Source organism: Pristis pectinata, chromosome 8 (genome assembly GCF_009764475.1).
Source record: "Pristis pectinata isolate sPriPec2 chromosome 8, sPriPec2.1.pri, whole genome shotgun sequence".
In the NCBI taxonomy this organism is placed as follows: domain Eukaryota; kingdom Metazoa; phylum Chordata; class Chondrichthyes; order Rhinopristiformes; family Pristidae; genus Pristis; species Pristis pectinata.
The window spans coordinates 16059548-16085325 of NC_067412.1; the positions used below are offsets into that span (position 1 = coordinate 16059548).

General features: G+C 38.2%; 1 protein-coding gene across 1 annotated transcript in view; it reads right to left on the minus strand.

Moving 5' to 3' along the window:
- The window catches only part of LOC127573240 (tudor domain-containing protein 5-like), a 38181-nt gene that overhangs the window by 12065 nt on the left and 338 nt on the right, over positions 1-25778 (minus strand). The window contains exons 2-9 of the mRNA XM_052021264.1: positions 18965-19203; positions 17567-17962; positions 13146-13318; positions 10123-10206; positions 7137-7193; positions 6270-6423; positions 5014-5138; positions 2773-2966 (exon numbers count right to left, since the gene is read on the minus strand). Coding sequence (XP_051877224.1) covers positions 2773-2966; positions 5014-5138; positions 6270-6423; positions 7137-7193; positions 10123-10206; positions 13146-13318; positions 17567-17962; positions 18965-19196 — 1415 coding nt within the window. The 5' untranslated portion in view covers positions 19197-19203. The remainder of the gene's footprint in view (positions 1-2772; positions 2967-5013; positions 5139-6269; positions 6424-7136; positions 7194-10122; positions 10207-13145; positions 13319-17566; positions 17963-18964; positions 19204-25778) is intronic.

Consider the following 25778-nt stretch of genomic DNA (forward strand, 5'->3'; position numbering starts at 1 on the left):
TAACTGATCCGTTGTCCTTTCTCCATTGATTTTGCCAATTTCTTTAATTTGCCATCTAGTTAGAGGTTTTTAATTGGTTAGCCAATAATTTACCTGTTTTATCTCCATGAATATAAAATTGACTTTTATCTTTTAAGAGCTGATTCTCAATTGGATATGTTAAAGGAGCTTGTATTTGGTTTTAATTTCAACTCGCCTTTTATATAAAGTAGGATCTGGATCCAAGGCATATTTTTGGTCTAGAAGTTTCAATTGATTGTCTAAATCAATCTTCTGTGTTAGTTTTTTTCTTAGTGCTTGCTGCGTAAGAAATAATTTGTCCTCTAATAAAGGCTTTAAAAGCATCCCATATAATAAGACTAGAAGTCTCTCCCGGCATCTTCTCTTTAAAAAAGAAAGTGATTTGTTTCTCCAAAAATTTTAAAAAGTCCTTATCAGATAGCAAAGCCAGATTAAAGCACCAGGATCTGTTTATTTGAGGGAGTCTAGGGAGATTTAAAGATAAAAACACAGGAGCATGGTCTGAAAGAACAACCTCTTGATATTCACAGGATCGAATTGATGGAATCATTTGACTATCAATAAAAAAAAAATCAATCCTAAAATATGTGTGGTGAATAAGAGAAAAAAATGAATATTCTGTCTTCTGGATGTAAAAAACGCCAAACATCAGTAACGCCAGCTTTCATTATAAACGATTGAAGAAATAAAGCTGATTTATTAAGAGCTGCTGGTTTAGTAGATGACCTATCTAACCTTGAGTCTAACCAACAATTAAAGTCTCCTCCTAGAACCAGAGAGTAAAGACTCAAATCTGGCAAAAGTGCAAAAAGTCGTTCAAAAAAATCCTGGATCATCCGTATTCAGAGCATAAATATTGGCAAATACCACAAGTCTATTATCTAGCTTCCCTGATACTATAACAAAACGACCATTAGTGTCTGTTATTACCTTATGTTGAACAAATGAAACAGTATTATCTATAAAAATTGAGACCCCCCCCACCCCCACGGATTTAGCTTGGAAAGAGGAATGAAATTGCATCCCTCTCCATCGACTGAAAAAAATGAGAAGTATCACAATTGTGTGTATGAGTTTCTTGTAAAAAAAATAATTGAAGCTTTAAGCTTTTTAATATTAGCAAAAATCTTGTTTCGTTTTATAGGATTGTTTAATCCTTTAACATTAAAACTAATTAAATTAATCACTTGATCCATTTTAATATTATTTAAATGTGAGTAATAAAAAGGGTAATAAACAAGCCATATTAGAATGTAGATTGAAATTAGACAATGAACTTTCCGATAAGGTAACTAAGCAATAGACTTGGCTAACAGCCCAAAACAGCTTCCAAAGAAAGAACCCAACCCCCCCCTCCCCCCACCCAAAGAGAGAAGGCCAACCAGAAGAAAGTCAGCATCTATTACTGAAGACAGTATAACCCAAATAATCCTGCTGCCAATTTCTCAAGGTTGGTTAATTTCAACCCAGTCAAAACAGTAACTCAAAACAAAAGACCACAGTTTTCAAAATCATGAAATAACAAGTATCTTTGTTAGTTTATTAGTTAAAAAAAACTGAAAAGAATATATGTAATGTGTCAAAAGAAAGATCAAAAATCAAAGTACATAAACATTCAAAGTATTAGTAAAGGGTTATCAAAAATAAAGAAATAGATGTTTATGAAGAAAATTATGGAGTCGTTCAATCATCAGAGCCCAGAAAGTCTTGAGCATCTCCAGGCAAGGTAAACCACTTATACGAACCATTTTCAGAATAATTCTAAGCTTTGCAGGGTAACAGAGGGAAGGTTTATAACCTTGGTTACAAAGCTCCGACATGATCTTTTTGAAATTAACACGTTCATTCATAACCTCAGGTGAGAAATCTTCAACAATTCTGATCTTGTAATCTTGGTAGTTAATCATTCCTCTTCGGCAGGATTCAAGAATTAAAAGGTCTTTAATTTGAAAATCATGCAGAGAGATAATGACTGACTGGGGTTTCCCCTCTGTAGGAGGTTTGAACAGCAGTGCTCTGTGTGCTATCAATCTTAGGCACAGCTTTTAAAACAGTAGTAAACAATTCAGCCAAAAGGTTTGCAAAGAATCCCGTAGGTTGATTGCCTTCCACAAGCTCCTTGAGATCGAGAATTCAAAGGTTGTTTCTTCTGCTCCTGTTTTCTAAGTCAATAGTCTTCTGCTTTAATTTTTCAATAGACTTAGATTGCTTTTTACAAAGCTTTTCCAAGTCAGATTTTCTCATCCAAAACTGAGAGACATGCTTCCTGCTGTTTAATCCGTTCGTGATGATCATGTAAAGTTTCTTGGATAGAGTCCAACCTAGAATTAATCTGTTGAAGTTGCTTTTGAAATTGTTCAAATTTCTTGGAAGAATCATCTATGTTTTCGAAGCAATTGTTAAATAGATTCCAGAGATGCAGGAGGGTCATCTTCCTTGGTAGTTTTAGTACCTTTGGCACTCCTTGTAGTCATGGTAAAATAAATTTGCAATTAGAAAGGGAGTTTCAAACCAGGTTGAAAAAGTAAGATAAATGGGAGCTACGGCAAGTAGCTGTTACTCCATTAACGACCAGCAGACTTCTGCATTTGAATTCAAAAAGCTAATAATTAACCTTTTCACCAAAATGCAAATTACAGTTTTTATTTTACATTAAAATCTAATTAAGAAAGAGCATTTGTTACACTTAAGGGTACCACTTATTGGTGGAAAGAGAAAGAAAAATATTAAAATATTCAATTTTTTTTTTACCTCATCTCAATCATCAGATCTTCGAGCATCACAGAGGTCCTTTCTCCATAGAAACGGATATAAAATTGGCTGGGTGAAGTCACACTTTCTACAAACACACATGCAAAGGAGTTTTCCTCCAGCTCTGGTAGCTTGTACAGAATTCCATCCTGTACAGCATCTGGTGGCATTTCAAATTTTGATGAGCAATTGAACTGTGGAAAGGATGACAAACAGAGAAGACAGACACATTATCTGGTTAAAACAAAAACATACCTTCGTGCATTTATCCTAATAAATATTGGGAGAATTCAACATCATCTCCACAAATGTCATACTTTAATTACCTACTCTAATAGTAGATTCCTCAGATGGTACAAGAACACACGTCCCAGTTTACCTTTCCCTCAAACAATAAAACAAAATCCAAAATTTTTCAAATGAGAATCCAATGTTCCTCCTACAACAACAGAGCTCTCTGATTTGGTGTTCAAATTTTACACTACTTACCCAAAGCTATTAACTGTGTGCCAAAGCTTCCATGACAATGAAGATTTGAACACAAAAAACTAGATTTCCCTAGAATTATTGGACCAGGAGTCAAATATCTTAACAAATGGAATTACCAACACTACCGCATCTAATTTATTTGGAATACAGAGAACAAATCCAATAATTCTACCACATCCCAGAAACTGGAGTGAGAAATCTAAAAGAAGTAGAGATTATTGATATTCAGGTACTTAGGCTGTCGGTCAAAAACTGTCAATAACGTTCTAACTAGTTTGGATCTAATAGATCCCATTACCACCAAACAACTTGCACTAAGTGAAATAAATTTTTTGCAAGCTTTATGAATGGAGTCTGTTAGTTGGATACATTACAGCCACCTGAAATAGTTTAAGTACGCAGTTCAGCAGTTGACCCATCAATCAGGAAATGTTTTTGGCATGGAATTTTCTGTGCAATGGCACCCAGAGAATGCAGTTGAGATCCAAAGCAGTTATATGTGTAACTGTAACTTCCAAAAAGCCTGATCGTTTGCTATTGTCAATTGATCCCTCTGCCCAAGTGCAACTATGCTCCTAATGGCCTGCCCTTAATTTGCAGAACTCTTCATCCTGGTTTCTTGTAATTGTTCATGCACACCATTTAGTTCATACTAATCAGACTTTGACACCACAAGTCACCTGAAACAGGAAAAAAAAAATCAAGAAATATTGAAGCCATTCTCAACCCATTCGTGCAGAACTTGAGAGAAATAAAGACTAACATTAACAGAATAAGGATGGTTTTATACTGGAGGACAAAGAACTGGAGGCCTAGTGAGTGGAGCACCACATGCTGAAACACTACAAATGGAATTACCAAAGAATATACAAGTTTCAGTGTACATCCTTGATGTCCTCATCCCAGAGTGGAAATCCACAGTATTCTGTTCACAGATAGCCACTGCCCTTTAATTTTCTCAGCCTCAGAAATGGCTGGCATGATGACAAATGTCAGACAAGCATGGCCTAAACAAGAAACTCAAAACTACAGTTTAACACTTCCTTCAGCCTGTCATCAAAAACCTCTCAGTATTGATATGGTCAACAATTAATTTGGAATCTCCAACTACTCCTTTGTAAGAGAGTTGCTTCGTATCTGAATGTGGCATCGAAGATTACAGAGAGACCAAATCCACAAGAAGCTCCACCATCAGAGTTAATGCTCCACCATCAGGCATTGCTACAGGCCTGCAGCTGGAAAGTCAAGCTCCACAGACTCAGTGATCTCTTCACATTCTCCAACATCTTCCATGCCCTCTTCATGGGAGTATAAATCTGTGGTAAGAGGAATATTTCTGACAATGGAAATGGTGTACAGAATATGTCAATAAGGAGTTTAAAGAAAATCTTTATGGCAGTAAGCTATGAGTTACTTATCTTGCACTCCTTGAGCTCACACTGTAGAAAAACTCTTCCACCCTTCACCAGCACTGCCACAATCATTTATATACCCCTGAACCGCTGAGACCACATCGTCATGTTCAAACAACGCTGACCACTTATGCCCTTGCAGATGTAATGAGAGCACCAAGATATTTCAGCATAATTTGCCACCATCAGAAAGGGTAGGGAAAAGGAATTAATTTCAAGTTCTTCTTCCAGGTTGCAAGAAACAGGAAATTTTAGGCATTGAAGTAGTAACAGAACATGAAGGATTGAAAAATAATTAGCACAGAGATAAAATTATAAATGGAAAAGATTTTAACTTTACCATTTCTAAGCTAATTGTTTTAATATCACTGTTCTTTTGAGGCTCCATACTTCCTTCAATAATGGGCTTCTTCCAGCCTGCATTCAGCAATGAACTGGTTTTGTTGAACTGTGATTTCTCTTGGTCTGGAAAAAAATTAAAAATGACTTTGTAAAAATGAAGTATTTAGAGAAAATTAGAAAACACTAATTTTCCACAGAACATTATTATATAAACTAATTCAATCCCATCTGGAGTACTGTGTGCTTATGGTAGTGGATGTTTCGTAACGTTAAAAGATAAAGGAAAACTAAAGTAATACCTTGGATTGAGGAGAAATTCTACCAATCAGGTCTGATTACTAAGGCATTTTAGGAGTGATTGACATTATGAAGTTTTCAAGGGACATAGACAAATTGAATACCAATAAAACAGATGACCATTCTATAGGGAGTACGAATACAAGTTCAAAAGTATTCCAGGCAGGGTTAATGGATAGCTTAAATTTAACTATGCAAAAAACTGTGACCTTATGAAAAAGACAGCATGGGGAGGCAATAGCAGCTAATAGACATGGTAAATCCAAGGGAAAACAGGGTAGGTATTTGGCAGAGAAAGGAACTACAAGGAATGTGAGAATACAGCAATTTTAGAATTGAGAAATCATTCTGATGTACTGTGTGTTCTGGACCTAAACATTACCTCTGCTCATTTACATTATACTTGAATCCTCATCTTATATCAGTACTATTTTAACAGGGTGAATTTTTCTTCACACACTGAACTCCTGCATTGGAATTAGATAAACGTTAATTAGGTTCAATTTGTTTTAGAATCATACAATGAGTGAAGTGAAACTAATCCCTTTAACAATATTGTTACTGGAAGATACTGAAGATACTATATCTGCAATGTGTAATGAATTGACCTGTACGATCGGTTTGTAAGACAAGTTTTTCACTGTATCTCAAGTACAGTAACAATAATAAACCAATACAAACATTAGTTATTTTGATGGGTATGGAAGGGAAGAACAGAGAAATCCAATGGGCAGTCACATCATGAAGGTTTCAAATGAATATAATATCTCTGTAGGGCCTCTAAAGGTATGTATTGACGGACATTTACAAAAAAAATGGGAAAGTTTTTTTTAAAAAATAAGAAAAAGGTGAGCATATGAACATTAAAATAGACTGACTGACTTTAGGAATCCTGAGGGAATTTGCAGGATTTGCTTTTTTCTCAAAAAGGTAAACAGTGTGCAATTAGCCCTTTACTTTGAAGTAGATTAGAGTGCCTGATGTCAACGACTAGCCAATCCTGATTTATGGAGTCACGTTCCACATAGAAGATGTCATTTAAGGCACCAACAAGTTCAGTCACGCTATAGAAGCCAAGTTCCTTTAAGGGAAGGTCCACTCCAAAAATATTCTGAAAGTAAAGAATATGATATTTTTCAGATTAAAATATTCACCATATATGTAAATATCAAATCTGTTATCTTTGGCACTTCTTTCTACCCAACAGTAATGACATAAATTTGTGTATTCTTATAATTCAACTTTCTTTTCCTTATTCAGTACTGGAATATTTCCATTTAAAATTGGCTTATGCATATTTGCAGGTGCCATTTCTGGTAAAAGAATCTGACCATTAGTAGAAGTTTTTTTTCCTGGTTCAAACCTGTCAGAAAGAAATTCTATTCTACAGAATGAAGTGAGGATAAGCTTCTATAAGATGCAGAGGCAGGTCCATTGGGTATCATTTAAAATAAAATTGGAAAATACTTTAATATTAAATTTCAAACTGCATCTGCAGTCAACAATGAGTTAGAATCTATTACAAAAACGTTAATGATAGAAATCGTCCATGGAAATAGATCTATATAGCTAAAAGGGCATGTTCCAGAAATAGCAGGGTAAAATAGCTGTGAAGATTTGTGAGGAAATTTGATACAACTTAGCAAGTAGACTTGAGTCAAGTGTAGAGTCTCGAACAAACTACCCTTTCAATCAATTAACATTTTAAAGATTCTGTTGCTATGCTTCACATAAGGAACAGACAAACCCATTGTGATTGATTTCTCTATTTTGTACACATACGTGGATACCTATATGTTCATGAAAAAATTCTTCTGAAGTTACCTTATATTCCATGGGAAGCTTGGATGCCAATAATCCATTGGGTCTTTGTGCTACAGTCTAAAGTAGAGATAGAATAGATTCATTAAAGACTATGTTATTTACCTATGAATCTTAAGAAAAACTGAAGGAAACAAAGGAGCATAGTAACACAGAGTAGATGACCAGGAAATCTTTGATCAGAAACTACTGTAAACCTTTCACTGTAATAGATTTTCTGCATCAGGAGTTCCTGAATATGCTACATATTGTAAACAAAAACAAGCAAATAAAAATCTTTCTATCAATTTAAAACTCTATAATTCATAACTATTTGACATAAAGTTATGTACAATAGCAACTAATCTTGCGAATTTTCTGCTGAGCAATGACCTTTTTTCTGTGGTCAAATTGTAGTCTATGCCATACATCAAACATTGTAAATAATTTCAGGAAATCTTTGAAGCCTGTACACACATTTCCAGCACGTTAGCTTCCAATGATCAAGGCAAGTAAGCCAATCATTCCCCTTTCATTAGTTTGCTATTGCTGCTTTCAAAAACTCCATTACATAATATTCCAGGAATACTTTCTAACAATTTCTTAACAAATTATTGGGCTTGAAAAGTGAATCTAGTCAATCATTAGACAGAACAGGAAAAGACTTCTCAATTCAGCTGGCTGAAATTCAAAATTAGAATACATGGTCCACTCTCTAAATTTCACAATAATCTACTTACCTGATGACTGTCCAATTTATTCTTAAAACTATTAATGTTTTCAACCTCAATTATTTTCCTTGGGCAGTCCATTCCAACTTTCACAATTGCTATGTAATAACTTTGTAATGTAATAGTTTTCACTATTTAACAAGTTAATACTCTTAAGGATGTCAATTAGCAGACATTTCTTCTTTAGGGTAAATAAACTCAACTTCAGTATTCTTTCTTTGTACATCAAATTCTAAGAACAGCTGAAAAGTCCTTTGCTGCAACATAATATCTGTTCCAAAATATTCCTGATGGTACTATAGTGGGACACTTAGGAGTTCGGTACTACATTCTACATTTTGTGTTCCATTCCATCATATTTCTCAACCCAACATTCATTAATGAAAAATTTAATTTGGGCTATATTAAAAGCAAGTATAATCGGTTCAGACTTTCCATTTGAAAATGTGTTTTTTGCACAAATAGCATCTCTTGATAGGACACCCATCTCATCCCAGAAATTAGCCTGGTAAACCTTCTTTGGTCTGCACCAACACTACCATACCCTTTTTATTAGATAAGGAGACCAAAACCATGCACAGTATTTCAGGTATGACCTCAACAATCCCTGTACAACTGTAATAAAACCTCGCCAGTTTTAAACTCCAGCGCCTTTGCAATAAATGCCAAAATGCTGCTTGCCTTCTTAGTTACTTGTGGGACATGCCTGATTAATTTTTTGTGATTCATGCACTAGAACACCTGGCTCACTCTAAACTTCACTCATTTCTCCATTTAGATAATAATTCACTTTTTGATTCCTTTTAACGAAGAGTATGACCTCACACTTCCCCACATTAAACCATTTGCCAGGTTTTTGCCCAATCACTCAGTCTATCTACATCCCATTACAGAATCACAATGCCATCATCACAATATTCCCTTCCACCTATTTTCCTATCAGCAAACTTGGAAACCTTACATATTGTTCCCTCTTCCAGGTCATTAATGTAAACTGAGGGCCAAGAACCAATCCCTGGGGTATTCCACCTGCTACATCCTACCAGCCTGAAAAGGACTTATTTGTTCTAACTTTCTCTTTTCTATATGACACCCATTTTCAATCCATGCTAACACACTTCTTCCACTACCATGGGCTCTTACAACCCTAACAGTAAATTTGTCAATGATAATTATGGTAATTCCAACTTTGTATTGCCATTTCTCAGTAATGCATATCAGAGAGGTCCCATTAAATATAGCTTTCTGCCAAAGAACACTGTGCAGAACTTTTAACACACAATTTGCTCAAGAAACAAGGTGGCATCTTGAAAAATGAAAGAGGAATATGAGCCAAAAACAAAAATCACTTTCGTGAAAACTAAATATTTTCAGGAAGAAGAATGTCACTAACTGCACCATCAAGGAGACAGAACCAGATGATACAGGAATAAAATCAAAAGTGACTCATGTCTTGAATATTCAACGTTTTCTTTTCACAAGAACTGTTCTTGGATATACTTAATACAGCCTTTCTTCACCGTCTTTCCAATGAGCAGTAAATGAAAGCTATTCTATCACATACTCTGTAGCTAGTTTCTGAAACGATGAAGCTGCAAACTTAAATATTTATTTTTATTTTGTCAAGTATGATTTTAAATTTTGGCTGCATGTTTGATATACTTCATATTGCAAGAGAAATTGTGAATAATCTCTAAAAGAAAACTTACAGTCAAAACAGAAATGCAGTATTTGTGTCATTTGTTGCACTTTCCTTCTGAACAAAGAAGTTACAAAGATCTTTGTTAGGCCCTTTGTTGTTAATTATTTATATAAACTATGTGGATGAGAATGTACAAAGAATGGTTAAGAAGTTTGTGGATAATACTAAAATAGGTGGTACTGTAGATAGTGAAGCAAATTATCAAAATTTACAAGGGGATCTTGATCAGCTAGGTAGGTAGGCCGAGGATTGCAAATGACATTCAATCTGGATAAATATGAGGTGTTGCATTTTGCGAAGTCAAACCAGGGTAAGACTTATACAGTGAATAGTAGTACCCCGAGGAATGTCGTGGAACAGAGGGACCTAGGAGTACAGGTACACAGTTCACTGAAAGTAGTCAGGGTGGTGACCTTCATCAGTCAGAGCACTAAGTATAAGAGTTAGGACATTATGTTGCAGTTGTACAAGACGCTGTTAAGGTTGCACTTGGAGTACTGTGTACAGTTTTGGTGGTACTGCTCCAGTACTATCCACAAAAAATATAGTTGTGACATAATGTTTAATTTCTACTTACAAATCGAATTTTCTCCTTCACATTTGAATCCATGGTCCCTCCGACCCCTTTTTCTACAAGTACAGTCCTCAAGCCTTCTACAAGCTTAAGCACATAAACAGAGGTTGACAACATGACTTTTCACATCATCAATAAAATATTAGAGATAAAACTAACAAATAAAATTGTTATTCCTTTCTAGCTACATCCCAGTGACACAAAAACATCAGTTAATGCATTCTTGGCAGGTAGCCCTTGATCAACTGTCCTTTAGGGCTGCCTAACAGTGAGCCTCCTTTCAGCAGAACCAACCAAACCATTCACTTTTCTCCACTCATTTGGTTAGGCAATGGTAAATTCATTCAATATACTTTTTCTCTCCATATCCCAAGAAATTGGATTGAATGGTGATGTGAAAAAAATCAGAAACATGGTCATTGGTGTTTCTCTAACATGTTCACTTACTTCTTTCCCCAACATAACAGAAAATACATCCAGTCTTACCTAGGAGTTTGAAGAGGCAATCGAAATCCAGAATTATACTGAACAAGATCCTGTGTTTAGTGGTCTATGAAATGCCACTATCTTCACCTAATAGCCACATTATTATGCTATATCTCTCTTGATTATTAAAACTATTATAGAAAAGAATCAACATACTCAGAAAGGGAAAGATACACAAGAGCAGAGATAGAAGAAATCCACAAAGAGAACTCCACTTATGCCATCCAGTGATCATTCATAATTGGAGAAATAGTTTTGGGGAAAGCAGGGCAATGTGAAGACAACTGTTAACTCAGTTAGCTCCAAGAACCAAAGCAAAAATATTTGCAGGCAGGTGAACTGATTAATGGCATTCAACAGCATGGTCAAATTTCAAAAATGGTGCCATAGCCAAACTGCAAGTTCTTTATGTTCACACTGCCAAATATAATGGATCTACACCACACATCAGCAAGGAAATTTGGAGGGCATGTCTTATTATAGTTGAAGTATAGAAAATGGCCTTACAAGCTTTGACCAGCAATGTTAAAATTCTTGAGTTGACTGTGTCGAGATAATTTAAATGAAAGCTGGTCACAATGGAAAAGATGTGTTACTTTCATTTGCTCCAGCGATAGTAATTTAATTGTTATGCAATGAACACAAGGACAAAAAAAAAGTAGAAAAATAGCTAATGTCTGTAAAGAGAAAACAGAGGATATGATTGCTCGAGGTATATACATTTCATCAAAACAGTAATGAAGGGTACACATTAAAACAGGAACAACAAATTATGACTGATCTGGGTACTTATAGCACTCTCTTTTTGGAACATTTGATTTGCACCAGGCAATTTCCTTTTTTAATTTTACAGTTTGCAAATATGTGATTCACCCTCATTGTTTACTGATGTGCATGCTTCCAGTTATCAGATATATTTACATCTCAACTTTAATCAAAGGAGTGGGCCATTCAGCACTTTGAACCTATTCCAACCAATTAGATTGTGGTTTCAATTACCCACCTTGGATTCACAGTCCTTGAAGCCCTTCCCTAGTCTTAAACTTTGTTGATCTCGATCTTGAAAACTTCAATTGACCCATCATCCACTGCCTATGGATCAGAGATGTGGGAGTTTCATGTTTCCACATACTGTACATGTGGAATGAAAATATTTGCAAATTTCACTGCTAAGCAACCCAACTCTAATTAAGTTATTTGAGTTTACCCATTTCAATTTTATTCATTTCTTTTAAATTCTATATATTTATCCTCATATAATAGCACAAGCAACACCAACTGTTTTAAAATTAATTAATTGGCTGAAAGTGCTTTGGCATTTCCTACAATTACAGCAGGCAAAATTTATTTATGCAAATTCTTTTTCTATTTACAAGTGTCTTGCTCTTGTCCTGCACCACACCCACCCAAGACTCATTTGGTCTCCTCCAATGACCAATCTCCATTGGTCCTTTGTTTTTTACTACCTGCAATGCTCTACACGTTCCCTGTCCTTTTCTGCCTAACTCTGCAATTCTACTTTCTCAGTCACTCTTCCCTCAATTGCTCTTACCCTGCTTTTTTGTTCCCTGTTCACTGTTGGCTTTTATCTAATATTGTTGCTGCCAACTTTCCTGCCCACTGTCAAACTTCCTGTTCTGGTCTTTATTTCCACCAAATCACAACTGTTATTTCCAACTTGTCTGATCCTCTACCACTCTAGCTCAAGCTGCTCCTCACCCTTTCTTTGTCCTTTTGCAATCTTGGACATTTCATTATTTTCACATCTTTATGGTCTTCTCATCTAAGGCAAAAGACATCCATTAGTGGGAGAAAAGAGAATGTGAAGGAGATGGAGAAAAAACAATGGCTGATCTGGAACATGTTTTAAGATCAGGCAAATATGATTGAAGACTGAGGGTACAGGGAAATCTAAGATATACAACTTAAATGTGAAAGGAGGAAAAATAACATTAAGTATCTAATAGAAAGAAAATACTACAAAGAAAACCAAACATTACAAAGAAAGGGCCAACATACATGCAAAAGGGCCAACAATATAGAGCAAAGAAATCACCAGAAAGCACCGAGAGACAGACACTGAGACACAGAAGCCCTCATTATGATAAAGAGACAGAAATCATTGATGCAAGCTAAAACTATGGAAGGGAAAAATATTGTGCAACATAAAGGAACACATCAACTCCAATATACTACCTTAAACGCAATGAAATGTCCCAAAACATGTCAAGGTAAGACTGAATGCTGCACAATTCATTTCGATTAGTCTTTTTTTTAAATTTGCCTACTCTCTAGTTATTTTCTTTTCACCATTTTTGGATTAAAAGCAAAGATATACATCTTACTGTCAATGACAGAACAAAGTTTGTAAAGGCTATATGGAGTCATTCACTCATGTCTTCAATTCCCTGTGGCAGAAACACCCAATTATTTGTTCTGCAATTATTAGGATAGCTATGTGAGGAACCATAGCTATGTGGTACAATATAATGAAGCTCAACATGCAAAATATAAATCACAAACAGCAAACTGATACTGACCTTGTCCAGATCTCTGTCAAAATATTCTGTGTCTGAAGCAGTATCTGGTATATTTTCCAGTCTCAAATGTGATAAAGTCTGTTTATTTGTGGGTGTTTTGCTGGGGGTCGGTTGCATGGTTATTGCCTTTGCTTTATTTTCATTGGTCTGAAAGGACTGCTTGGATGGTTTACCTACATGAATAGCAAATAAGATTGCAAGAAAATATCAAGAAAATCTGTAGAACCATACAGCACAAAACAGGCCCTTCAGCCCACCATGTTGTGCCGTCCATCAAACCACCCTCACACTACCTAACACCTTTCTCCCGCATATCCCCCCATCCCACACTCCTCCATATGCCTATCCAACAAGCTCTTGAACCTGTCCAATGTATCTGCCTCCACCACCACCCCAGGCAGTGTATTCCATGCACCAACCACTCTCTGGGTGAAAAACCTCCCCCTGACATCTCCCCTGAACCTCCCACCCATAACCTTAAAGCCATGCCCTCTCGTCTTGAGCATTGGTGCCCTGGAAAGGAGGCGCTGACTGTCTACTCTATCTATTCCTCTCAATATTTTATATACCTCTATCATGTCTCCTCTCATCCTCCTCCTTTCCAGTGAATAAAGCCCTAGCACCTTAAGCCTCTCCTCATATTCAATACTCTCTAATCCAGGCAGCATCCTGGTAAATCTCCTCTGCAACCTCTCCAACGCCTCCACATCCTTCTTATAATGAGGTGACCAGAACTGAACACAGTACTCCAAGTGTGGCCTAACTAGAGTTTTGTAAAGCTGCATCATCACCTCGCGGCTCTCAAACTCAATCCCGCGATTTATGAAAGCCAACATCCCATTGGTCTTCTTAACTGCTCTTTCCACCTGTGAGGCAACTTTCAATGAACTGTGAATATGAACCCCCAGATCCCTCTGCTCCTCCACACTGCCAAGTACTTTGCCATTTACCCAGTACTCTGCCCTGGAGTTTGTCCTTCCAAAGTGTACCACCTCACACTTCTCCGGATTGAACTCCATCTGCCACTTGTCAGCCCAGCTCTGCATCCTATCAATATCCCTCTGTAAGCTCCGACAGCCCTCCACACTATCCACACCACCACCGATCTTAGTGTCGTCTGCAAACTTACTAACCCAGCCCTCCACCCCCTCATCTAAGTCATCTATAAATATCACAAAAAGTAGAGGTCCCAGAACCGATCCCTGTGGGACACTACTAGTTACTGCCTTCCCATCCGAGGGCACTCCTTCCACCACAACCCTCTGCTTTCTACATGCAAGCCAATTCCTAATCCACACAGCCGAGCTTCCTTGGATCCCTTGGCCTCCGACCTTCTGAAGAAGCCTACCATGAGGAACCTTATCAAACGCCTTACTAAAATCCATGTAAACCACATCCACCACACTGCCCTCATCAATCTTCCTGGTCACCTCCTCAAAGAACTCTATCAGGCTTGTGAGGCAAGATCTTCCCTTCACAAAGCCATGCTGGCTGTCCCTAATCAGTCCATGATTCTCTAGGTGTTCATAAATGCTATCCCTTAGAATCCTTTCTAACAGCTTACCCACCACAGACGTGAGACTCACCGGTCTATAATTCCCTGGCCTATCCCTATTACCTTTTTTGAACAAGGGGACAACATTCGCAACCCTCCAATCCTCTGGCACCATCCCCATGGACAACGAGGACTCAAAGATCCTTACCAGCGATTCAACAATCTCCTCCCTAGCCTCTCGAAGCAGCCTGGGGAAAATCCCATCAGGCCCCGGAGATTTATCTGTCTTAATATTATTTAACAACTTCAACACATCCTCTCTCTTGATATCCACAACCTCGAGAACATTACCCCTACCAGCACTCCCTTCCGCGTCATTAAGACCCCTCTCCCTGGTGAATACCGAAGAGAAGTACTCATTGAGAACTTCTCCCACTTCCGCCGCCTCCAGGCAAATTCTCCCACCTTTGTCCTTAATCGGACCTACCTTTACCCTAGCCATCCTCCTACCCTTCACGTATTTGAAAAAGGCCTTGGGATTTTCCTTAACCCTACTAGCCAACGCCTTTTCATGTCCCCTTCTAGCTCTCCTCAGCCCTTTCTTAAGTTCCTTCCTCGCTACCCTATATTCCTCACGGGCCCTGTCTGAACCTTGCTGCTTATACCTCATGTACGCTACCTTCTTCTCCCTAACAAGTCGTTCCACCTCTCTCGTCACCCACGGTTCCTTCACCCTGCCATTCCTTCTCTGCCTCACCGGGACATATTTATCCCTAACATCCTGCATAAGATCCCTGAACATCGACCACATCTCCATGGTACATTTTCCTTCAAAAAGGACATCCCAATTTACACTCCCAAGTTCTCTCCTTATAGCCTCATAGTTCGCCCTTCCCCAATTAAAAATCCTCTTGTCCTCTCTGCACCTGTCCCTGTCCATGACAATTTTAAAGGTTATGGAGCAATGGTCACTGTCCCCCAGATGCTCACCCACCAATAGATCCTTCACCTGTCCCGGTTCATTTCCTAAAACTAGATCTAACATGGCATTCCCTCTAGTCGGCCTGTCAACATAATGCGTCAGGAATCTCTCCTGGACACATTTAACAAATTCCGTCCCATCTAAACTTTTGGCACTAAGCAGGTTCCAGTCTATATTTGGGAAGTTGAAGTCTCCCATTATAACAACCTTGTTATTTTTGCTTCTCTTCAAACACTGCCTGCCAATCTGCTCCTCTATATCTCTACCGCTACTGGGGGGCCTATAGAATACTCCTAGTAGAGTAACTGCTCCTTTCTTGTTCCTTAATTCCACCCATACGGACTCTAGAGATGATCCTTCTACAACATCCATCTTTTCCACAGCCGTAACAGTGTCCCTGAACAGTATTGCCACCCCTCCTCCTCTTCTCCCCTCTTCCCTATCCCTCTTAAAACACCGAAAACCAGGAATATTCAATATCCACACCTCTCCTGACGTCAGCCACGTCTCAGTAATAGCCACGATATCATAGTCCCCCATACTTAGCCAAGCCCTCAGTTCATCCCCCTTATTCCTGACACTTCTTGCATTTAAATAAACACACTTCAGTCCATCTACCTTACTACTTTTATAGCCTGTATTCTGCTTCTCCTTCCCCAAAGCCTCTCTACCTGTTTGATCTAACTTTTCCCCATCCCCTTCTTCCTCTGACCTACTCCTCCAGTTCCCTTCCACCTCACAAACTAGTTTAAACCCTCCCGAACCACCCTAGCAAATCTCGCCGCAAGGATATTGGTCCCTTTCTGGTTCGGGTGTAACCCGTCCTCTCTGTACAGGTCCCACCTTCCCGAGAAGAGATCCCAATGATCCAGAAATCTAAAACCCTCCCTCCTGCACCAACTTCTCAGCCACGCATTTATCTGCCACCTCCTCCTATTCCTGCCTTCACTATCGCGTGGCACTGGCAGCAATCCCGAGATTGCTACCCTTGAGGTCCTGTTCCTCAATTTTCTGCCTAGCTCCCTAAACTCACTCTTCAGGACCTCATCCCCCTTCCTACCTATATCGTTGGTGCCAACATGGACCACAACTTCTGGCTGCTCTCCCTCCCGCTCAAGAATCCTGTGGACCTGATCAGTGACATCCCGGACCCTGGCACCTGGGAGGCAACATACCATCCAGGATTCATGCTCACTGCCACAGAACCTCCTATGTTTCCCTGACTATTGAGTCCCCTATCACTACCGCATGTCTCTTTCCTGCAAGCTGCAGTTTTACGTTACCATTCTGTGTAGTATCACATGACATCTAGTCCATCACAGCAATCGTTGATGTTACTTTACTTCATGATTCTTTGACAGGTACTTAATTTCAACAAGCTGAATTAAGAGTAAAGATTTGTTTCCCAGTGGCACTCTACAATTTATCATAGAAGGTCAGCTAAAGAGCAGCATTAATATCTATGGGATATCTTTGGGACATAAATTTTCTCAAATGCATGAACATGAGGAGGAGTAAATTAACAATTGGTAAAGATTAGTCAGTTTCAGCTTTAACAAAAGCAAAATAAATCAATTTAACTTTAAAACTATTAAAGCAAAAGTATGCTGTTTGCAACTAAAAAGATATCTTTATTAGTCACATGTACATCAAAGTACACAGTGAAATGCATCTTTTGCGTAGAATGTTCTGGGGGCAGCCCACAAGTGTCGTCACTCTTCCGGTGCCAACATAGCATGCCCACAACTTCCTAACCCGTACATCTTTGGAATGTGGGAGGAAACGGAGCACCCGAAGGAAACCCACACAGACACGGGGTGAATGTACAAACTCCTTACAGACAGTGGCCGGAAGTGAACCCAGGTCGCTGGCACTGTAATAGCATTACGCTAACTGCTACTCTACTGCGCCTGCCCTACACTACTGTGCCTGTACTGAACACACCTTGCTTCAGTAGACTTCCACTGTTTCTGTTTCTCAGTAACAGCAGGGAACCCAGGCGTGTCTGTTGGATCTTGACATCTTCCGAAATTACTTTGAGAACTTCCTGCAAGGAGTAAAATCCATACTGTGTGTACTGAAATGGCCTTCCGTACTTTTTCAAAAATGACCTGTCAAAATCAGACAGCAGAACACCATGGGGAAAGGATGCCACCAGCTCTCGAAGTTCACATTTCACTAATGCGGGTAAAACTGGGGTGGTATTGCACCTCCTAGGCAGGATATTCTGCTTCTGTGCAAGCTCGTATCTAGTTTTTCTCAAGTTACATTTGGTCTTGGTGGAGACCTTTGCTTTTGCCACCAACTCTTCAATTCCTTTTGTTGTTTCATTACCAATGCCTGGGAAAAAAAGAACAGATTTATTAGCTGTACATACATAACAGAAAATCTCACATCATTCACATAATCGCAAGCACACATTACCCTTCAACACCAGGTACTATGATCCAATGCCATTATTAAAATTTCATCTGGTAGTCATGAATTCAACAAGTAGTACTGAGAACACCATTAAGAAAATCAATTGGAAATGATGACTCATATAGGTGGCCAATAGATACTTGTTATACTTTTTAAAAAGATCAGGCTCTTTTTAGCTATGTATTGGTCTCCTAAGCTTACGTACAGGCAAATAAAAAGGGTGACATAAACAAAAGGACCTATCCAAACAATGTGCAAGCACAACAGCTTAACAAAATTATTTCCTGCAATGGAAAAAGGAAAATCAGTGAATAACTGAAATGTTTTTAGAAATTTATCTCCAACTTTTGAAGACAATCAAGCAAAATCAAAGGCACTGAATCGGCCTATGCTCATGATTAGGTGACAGACATGTGTCAATTGGAAGCAATCTCACCAAAGTCGGAAGATTATGGTATCAATTCCACTCCAGAAGTTTGAGCACTTACATCTAGGCTGACAATCCAGCCTAGCACTGAGGAAATGTTGCACTGCTAAAATTGAGGTCACATCTCCTCTGTTACGAGGATGCAAAGGTTCTTTAGCATTATTTTAAGGCAAAGGTGTTATCTCAGATAATTAGCAATACACTCCCTGCCACTGGGAATACCGTCTAGCCAAGAACAAGCTCCTCTGCAAAGAGTAATACTTGCTGCCATCTAAAAGAAGTGAAAAAATGACTAGAACATGGGACATCCTACAATGAAGCAGCACTGATCAGAAAGCTTACAGCAAATTCCTGTTCTAACCTCTTAGTCAGAAATAATGTTAGCAAATAACTGTGTATTTGACAAGATAAAAAACGAACAAAAATGTCCTAAATCAATTAGTGCTAAAAATCAGTTATTTATCTTGTGTGTTAAACAGTGGATAACTGCTTACCTTTCAGGAGGATGGTGCCATCTGCACACGAGTGAACTTTGATAGTATCTGGTATGTTGGACACAAGCTCCAGAACAGACTTGTAACCTAAAGCACTCCAAGGCAGCCGCTTTCCCATCATGGTTTGGTAATCTTTTTCAAGCTCAGCAGGAGTCAAACTATTTTTGGAAGAAATCAGAAGAGACCGCAGCTCCTTCTTGAGAACCTCCAGCAACTGCTGCTGATCTGACATCTTCACACTACAATATTCATAAAATATAAATATGACTAACTTCCCTTATAGACAGGATAAGCATCACATGAACTACAAAGGGCCAAGAGTCAACAGTAAGGGTAAATAGGGAGATGGCAAAAGCTTGAAATTATAACATGGGATTGATTGAAGGGATGTACAAGTTAAATAAACCTAAATAAAAATGTAACAGAAGCGAGACCTTGCAACAGCCAAAGGAAGACACAAACTGCCAAAACTGTGAAAAGCATGTGTTTAAAAACAAACAAGAGGAACAGTTTTATAAACTTAGTTAAATTGTCTGTAAATAATGCACACAGTGACTGAATATTGTAAGGATTATTGATACAATGCTGCAGCAAAATCAGAGTTGGTAATTAAAAATTGCAAGGTATAATAGATTTAGGAAAGAGCGATGGAAAGGTGGGGTGGAGGTGGAGTAATTATACTTTTTAGAAATTATACCTGTAGTAGAGAAAAATTGAAACAGGGAAGTGGAAGACAGATATAGATATAATATAAAGGATATGGAAGAAATATGCAATACATTTATGGAGACAAATGAAACAGTCATATTGTCATGGGCAATTTCATCTATTGTAAAATTAATAGGCCAGAATAGAGCTCTGCTTGGATATAAAATTAAAACTCAAACTCACCACTGTCTGTCTCTATATATATACACACACACACACACACGTTTATATGTATGTATGTATATCTTAAACATGCTATTGATCCATTTGAGAATGAAACATCAAATATTGCTCAACAGAAGACATGTGCATGAAACACTGAACTGGGCTGGCAGAGTACTGCCTGATCTGACCCCAACCTAAATGTTTTATTGGAATATACACCTGACTGGACCCAAACCAGACACAGAGTTGGGGCTTGTCAGATAGCTAGACGCAGTGCCAGAAGAGTATAAAGGTATACAGCTCCTGTGGTGTTTACAGGATTCCTGACTAACCCAGAATGTAAGAAGCCATAGAAGGAAGAATTTACCAGAAGATCTAGTACGGTCATGGAGAAAAGGTGATCAGCAGGGACTAAGACAGAACTTAGAGAAATAAAATGGAAAACAATACTGTCAAATAACAATCTAAAACAACAATGGAAAACATTTAAAACAGAGTTCAGCAATTCAGGATGAATATAATAAAGAATAAACACAAAGAGACACTACGGTTATGTAAACAAAAAGGGGAAAAAAGGCAAGGGTACGTATGCCAAGACCATGGACTGTAGAGGAAAAGTAAAATATTACAAGATTAGGAGTGAAATCAAAAGACAATTAGGAAAACAAAGTAAGACTATAAAACAATAAAGGTATGAATATTCCATTGAGGCCTAAATAAAAGGGAATGGTTGGTGGGGATCAAGGTATTAAGAAATGGTCAAGGTTGAAATCATATAGCAACAATTGTTATGTACCAGCAAGAAAAGAAACACACCAAGTCATGTATAAGTGTTAGAAACTATTTTATTAATAACTACTTATGATAATAAGAAAAATAAAAGCAAAAATGTTAGAATGTTAGAAGTAAAAATGTTAGGTATTAACCATTAACCCCAAAACTAAACTCAAAGTGTGTGTGTGGCAAATTCCCAAACTCCAAGTCCTGGAATAGTTCTCAAAGTTCAGTTCAGCAAGCCATAAGGTGAAATGTGAGCAAAAGCTTTTGCAAAACCACCGTTGACTGAAGAGAAAATGTAGAGAGAGAATAGAGACATTACGAAATCCAAATGTTCCACTATGGAACCCATACGACACCTCCTTCACTGATGATCTCCACTGCTTTGTTCCAAAGTATCTGCCACCCCGAAAGGCATTCGAGACGTGGCCGTCCACACAAATACCTGTTTCCCACTACAGGTTAGCGACAAAGTGGACTCCACCGCTTTATTCCAAAAATCCATGTGGATTGTAGTGACAGACACAGTTATTGTTTTTCATCCATCGATACAGAGACCAGCAGACAGTGTCTCTCTTTCTCCTCTCTTTCCTTCTTTCTCTGACTCTGACTGAACCAAAATGTCAGCACGTCATTATCTCCTGTTGTCGTGGTGACGCCACACACACACACTACTGTACTATGTCTTAAAGGGACATTCCCCAAACAGTAACCTAATCCATAACACCTCCCACCTAAAAGAAAAATTTTTGATCTGCAAGAGCAAAAATTTTTAACCGTGCATATTATTAGTAAAGGAATGCGTTAATAATTATCATTCTACACAATTACAGAATATCAGATTAGTAAGGACACATTTTTCCCATTTAACATCAGGAAAGATCATTGCTGATTGCCTTCCATGTTTCTTATCACGTGTTCATACTTCCATTTTATCCATTTTCAAACATGTTTTGAAATTACAAAATTAATTTTTTCACTTGTTGACCTTGTTGATATTGGAAATGTTCCAATTTTGTTTCAATGTTTCTCAATTCAGTTTTGTTTACCAGCCTTGTTTTTCCATTGCTTTGTCTAAACTGACCCTCGTCACTCACAACTTTCCAATTTTCAGTGTCAACATTAACAGCCATTTTCTCAAAAGAAAGGCTTTCAATCTGGCTAGCCTTTCCCAGTCGGTTTTTAAATTTCTGACCATAGTCCAACAAATTCAAATGCACCTCCTCATTAATCCATTGTTCCCCTAGCAATTCTAAAGTTCCTCCTTCTTGATATCCACACACAAATTCGGAAGGACTGAATCCTAAGGAGTTCTGCACTAATTCTCTCACTGCAAACAAAAGCAAATGACCTCCTTCATCCCAATCCTTTGGCAAAGGGCTAACACAGTTCACAACCACCTTTGAAAAGGGTTCACCAAAAACAGGAATAGGCTGCAAAGGAGCCACAAGGGAACTTAAATTAGGTTTACCTACCATCTCATCACTTGAGAGTGCTTTTTCTCTCAATTCAGTAAGCTCAGAGTCTTTAGCCTGCTCCACTATAAATTCTTTCCTAGACAGAGACAAATCTTTAAATTCAGACTCAATACAAGGACTTTGATCCTCCAGTGAAGACAGAAAAGTCTCGGACAAGTCATCATAATTTTCATCCTGTTTGGGCTGTCACGGGGAACGACATCAGGCTGTACAGGACTATCGGTCTTGACTAATTCTTTAGCCCTTGCTCTAACAGAACTCCTTTGCTTCATCGCTAACCCATACTGTCGCTGTTTCTCCTTTTCCTCAACCTCTATCTTCCTCATTTCTATCTGGGCATTTATCTTCATTTGCTCTGCCTCAGCCTCAAACTTCAGCCGAGTTAGTTCCAACTCTGGTTTCCTTTGTTCTGCCTCAGCCTCTAACTTCAGCCGAGTTTGTTCTCGTTCAGCCTCTATCTTTGCTAGCTGCACCTGGGCCTCAGAAATCACTGGTTCACTCCCAGGAAACTGCTTTAACACGTCCTCCTCAAACACTTTCTTCTCCCATAACGGCCAGCTATCAGTCTCTGAATATCTGTCTCTCTCATAAATTTCATTACTGCTTCAAGATTTAACTCTGCAGCAATCTTCACCAAGTCAGGCTTCCTCATCCCCTGCAATCCTCCAGAGGCTGGCTTTTTCAAAAATGCCTCCATTGTTGCTGGTTTCCACACACACAAATCAATCAAAAAGAAATTTATCACACCGACCACAATCAGTTGTCCAATAAGACCCCAATTTGTTCAAACCCAGACCTCTAGTACCAGTCTCGAGTTCGATTTCAGACCACCCTCGTCAATCTTGGGATCTATCCCGGATGAGCCCCCAATTTTGTTATGTACCAGCAAGAAAAGAAACACACCAAGTCATGTATAAGTGTTAGAAACTATTTTATTAATAACTACTTATGATAATAAGAAAAATAAAAGTAAAAATGCTAGAATGTTAGAAGTAAAAATGTTAGATGTTCACCATTAACCCCAAAACTAAACTCAAAGTGTGTGTGTGGCAAATTCCCAAACTCCTGAGGAAGTGAAGGGTTTAGAATTGCAACCATACCTATAACTGGTAAACAAAAAATATATATATATGCATTTATATTTCTCTAGCAAGGACTAGCAAACTGCTGACCCACTAATTAAGTTGGAATGTCAAGTATGTTAACTGCCTTTGTTTCGGGTAATAGACCATTCCGTTATGTCAGACTATGGCGATACTGGGTGTAATTAACATCGAGGTGGAGGCTTGGTTTAAACAATGAAGGGTGATACCTGCCTTTGAATGCCTTGATTATAACTCAATTATACTAAGACAAGAGGTGTGATAGATGTCTCGGGATCTCTATAGCTTGACCGAAACTCGCGGCGCCGTATGCATGGGATGTGCATGACAATTCCTGTATAAATGTCTGTCTGCCCTTTGTGCGGACAGAACTCGGGAAGCGACACTTAGTGAGTGCTGAAGAGAATTCTCCTAGCGGTGCACTGCTAATAAAGGTATTTGTTCGAATCGACCTCGTGGCACTGTGTTACTTACAGCGGACAGAAGGGAAAAATTAATTTCGGGACAACACTCCAAGTCCTGGAATAGTTCTCAAAGTTCAGTTCAGCAAGCCATAAGGTGAAACATGAGCAAAGGCTTTTGCAAAACCACCGCTGACTGAAGAGTAAATGTAGAGAGAGAATAGAGACATTACGAAATCCAGATGTTCCACTATGGAACCCATATGACACCTCCTTCACTGATGATCTCCACTGCTTTGTTCCAAAGTATCTGCCACCCCGAAGGGCATTCGAGACGTGGCTGTCCACACAAATACCTGTTTCCCACTACAGGTTAATGACAAAGTCGACTCCACCGCTTTATTCCAAAAATCCATACATGGATTGTAGTGACAGACACAGTTATTGTTTTTCATCCATCGATACAGAGACCAGCAGACAGTGTCTCTCTTTCTCCTCTCTTTCCTTCTTTCTCTGACTCTGACTGAACCAAAATGTCAGCACATCGTTATCTCCTGTTGTCATGGTGACGCCACACACACACACACACAACTGTACTATGTCTTAAAGGGACATTCCCCTAATAGTAACCTAATCCGTAATACAATGAAAGAGCAGAAATGTTAAATAATTATGCTGCTTCAGTAATTACAAACAGCACAAATCAGGTAGACCAGAACATTTCAGTGAAATCATATAACTGTATTTAAAATAAAATTAGGCAGAGGTATTAAACTAGTTAAACTATTAAGCTAACTAATTTTAATGATAGCATAAAAACCTGGTTTAGATGGATTACTTCCATGCATTTAAGAAAATCTGGAAACGACAGTGGTGCTGCAAGTTGTATTTAACATTTGGTTAGAGAACTGGTAAGTGACTAAGGTTGCATGTAAATTCAAGAGAGGGTTTGCTGAGGCACCTGAAACAAGTCAGCTGAACAGCTGTTTGTAGAAAAAACTAAAAAGATACAGTAAAAGTCTAGAACACACCCCAACAAAAAAAACCCGATGGATTTCAGAAGAGATCAATCTCATCAAGTTATTTGAAGAGATAAGTAAGAGAATAGATGATACTTGCCCAGATTTCTGAAGGTTTTTGTTAACATCTTGCAGCCTCAAGACTTAATATTGAATTCAACAGTTTCAGGTAACCAGCCTTTTTTTTTTAAGCTGTATATTTCAGTTTTGTATCCTTATTTCTTTTCTCTTCTGTCTCTAACTGCCAATATTTAAACTAATAGTCACCTTGACAATTTTGGTCACATCCTATTACACACATTTCCTCAGTTCTTTCCACCCTGCCCCCTTTCTGCAATTGAAAAATGCACTTGTTTTCTCACTTATCTAGTTCTGATAAAGGGTTATTGACCTGAAATACTGACTATTTCTCCCTTCATGGATGCTGCTTGACCTGCTGAAGGCTTTTGACATTTCCTGCCTTTGCCAAAATTTTATAAATTTGTGGATGACACTAAATTTGGGGGAGGGAATGGTAAATGGGAGGATTGCAAGAAATTATAGGATGTTAAGTCTGCAGAGTGGGCAAATAGATGATAAATGAATTGCAATAGGCATATGTGAGGTACTACATTGTATTACAAAGCTTGGCCGTCTAATAGTTGAATAAGAATCTAAATAGATAGCAGAGCAAGGGGATCTAGGAGGAGTAAAGAAAGTCACACAACTTTAAAAAGAAAGCCATTAAAAAGGAAATCAATTCCCAAGATTCATTTGCAGAAAAATGAAAAAGCCATACTAAATCAGTACTGAATATTAGCAACCGTGTACAGACCTGGACACTCAAAATACAGTGAAAAGAGCTGTGACCAAGAGCTCGAACAGGGAATTAAAAAAAAACATAAGTAATAAGTGTCGAATTTGTGACCAAAGGAGTGGTTAAGCCCTAAATGAATTCAAAGAGAATATAGATAAGCCAATGGGGAGGAAGGAATCAGAGAGCTTTGAAGAAAAATGGGAGAATGAAGGACGGTTGAGAATAACATTGTTTTATAAAATGACAACGTTAGGTTACAGCAAAACTCGATCAAAACACCTGACCACTTTGGTAAGTTCTAATATGTGCTTATTATTTGTTTCAACAAGATAAGATTGTACTTCTCTGTAAGTTTCCCGTTTAAATG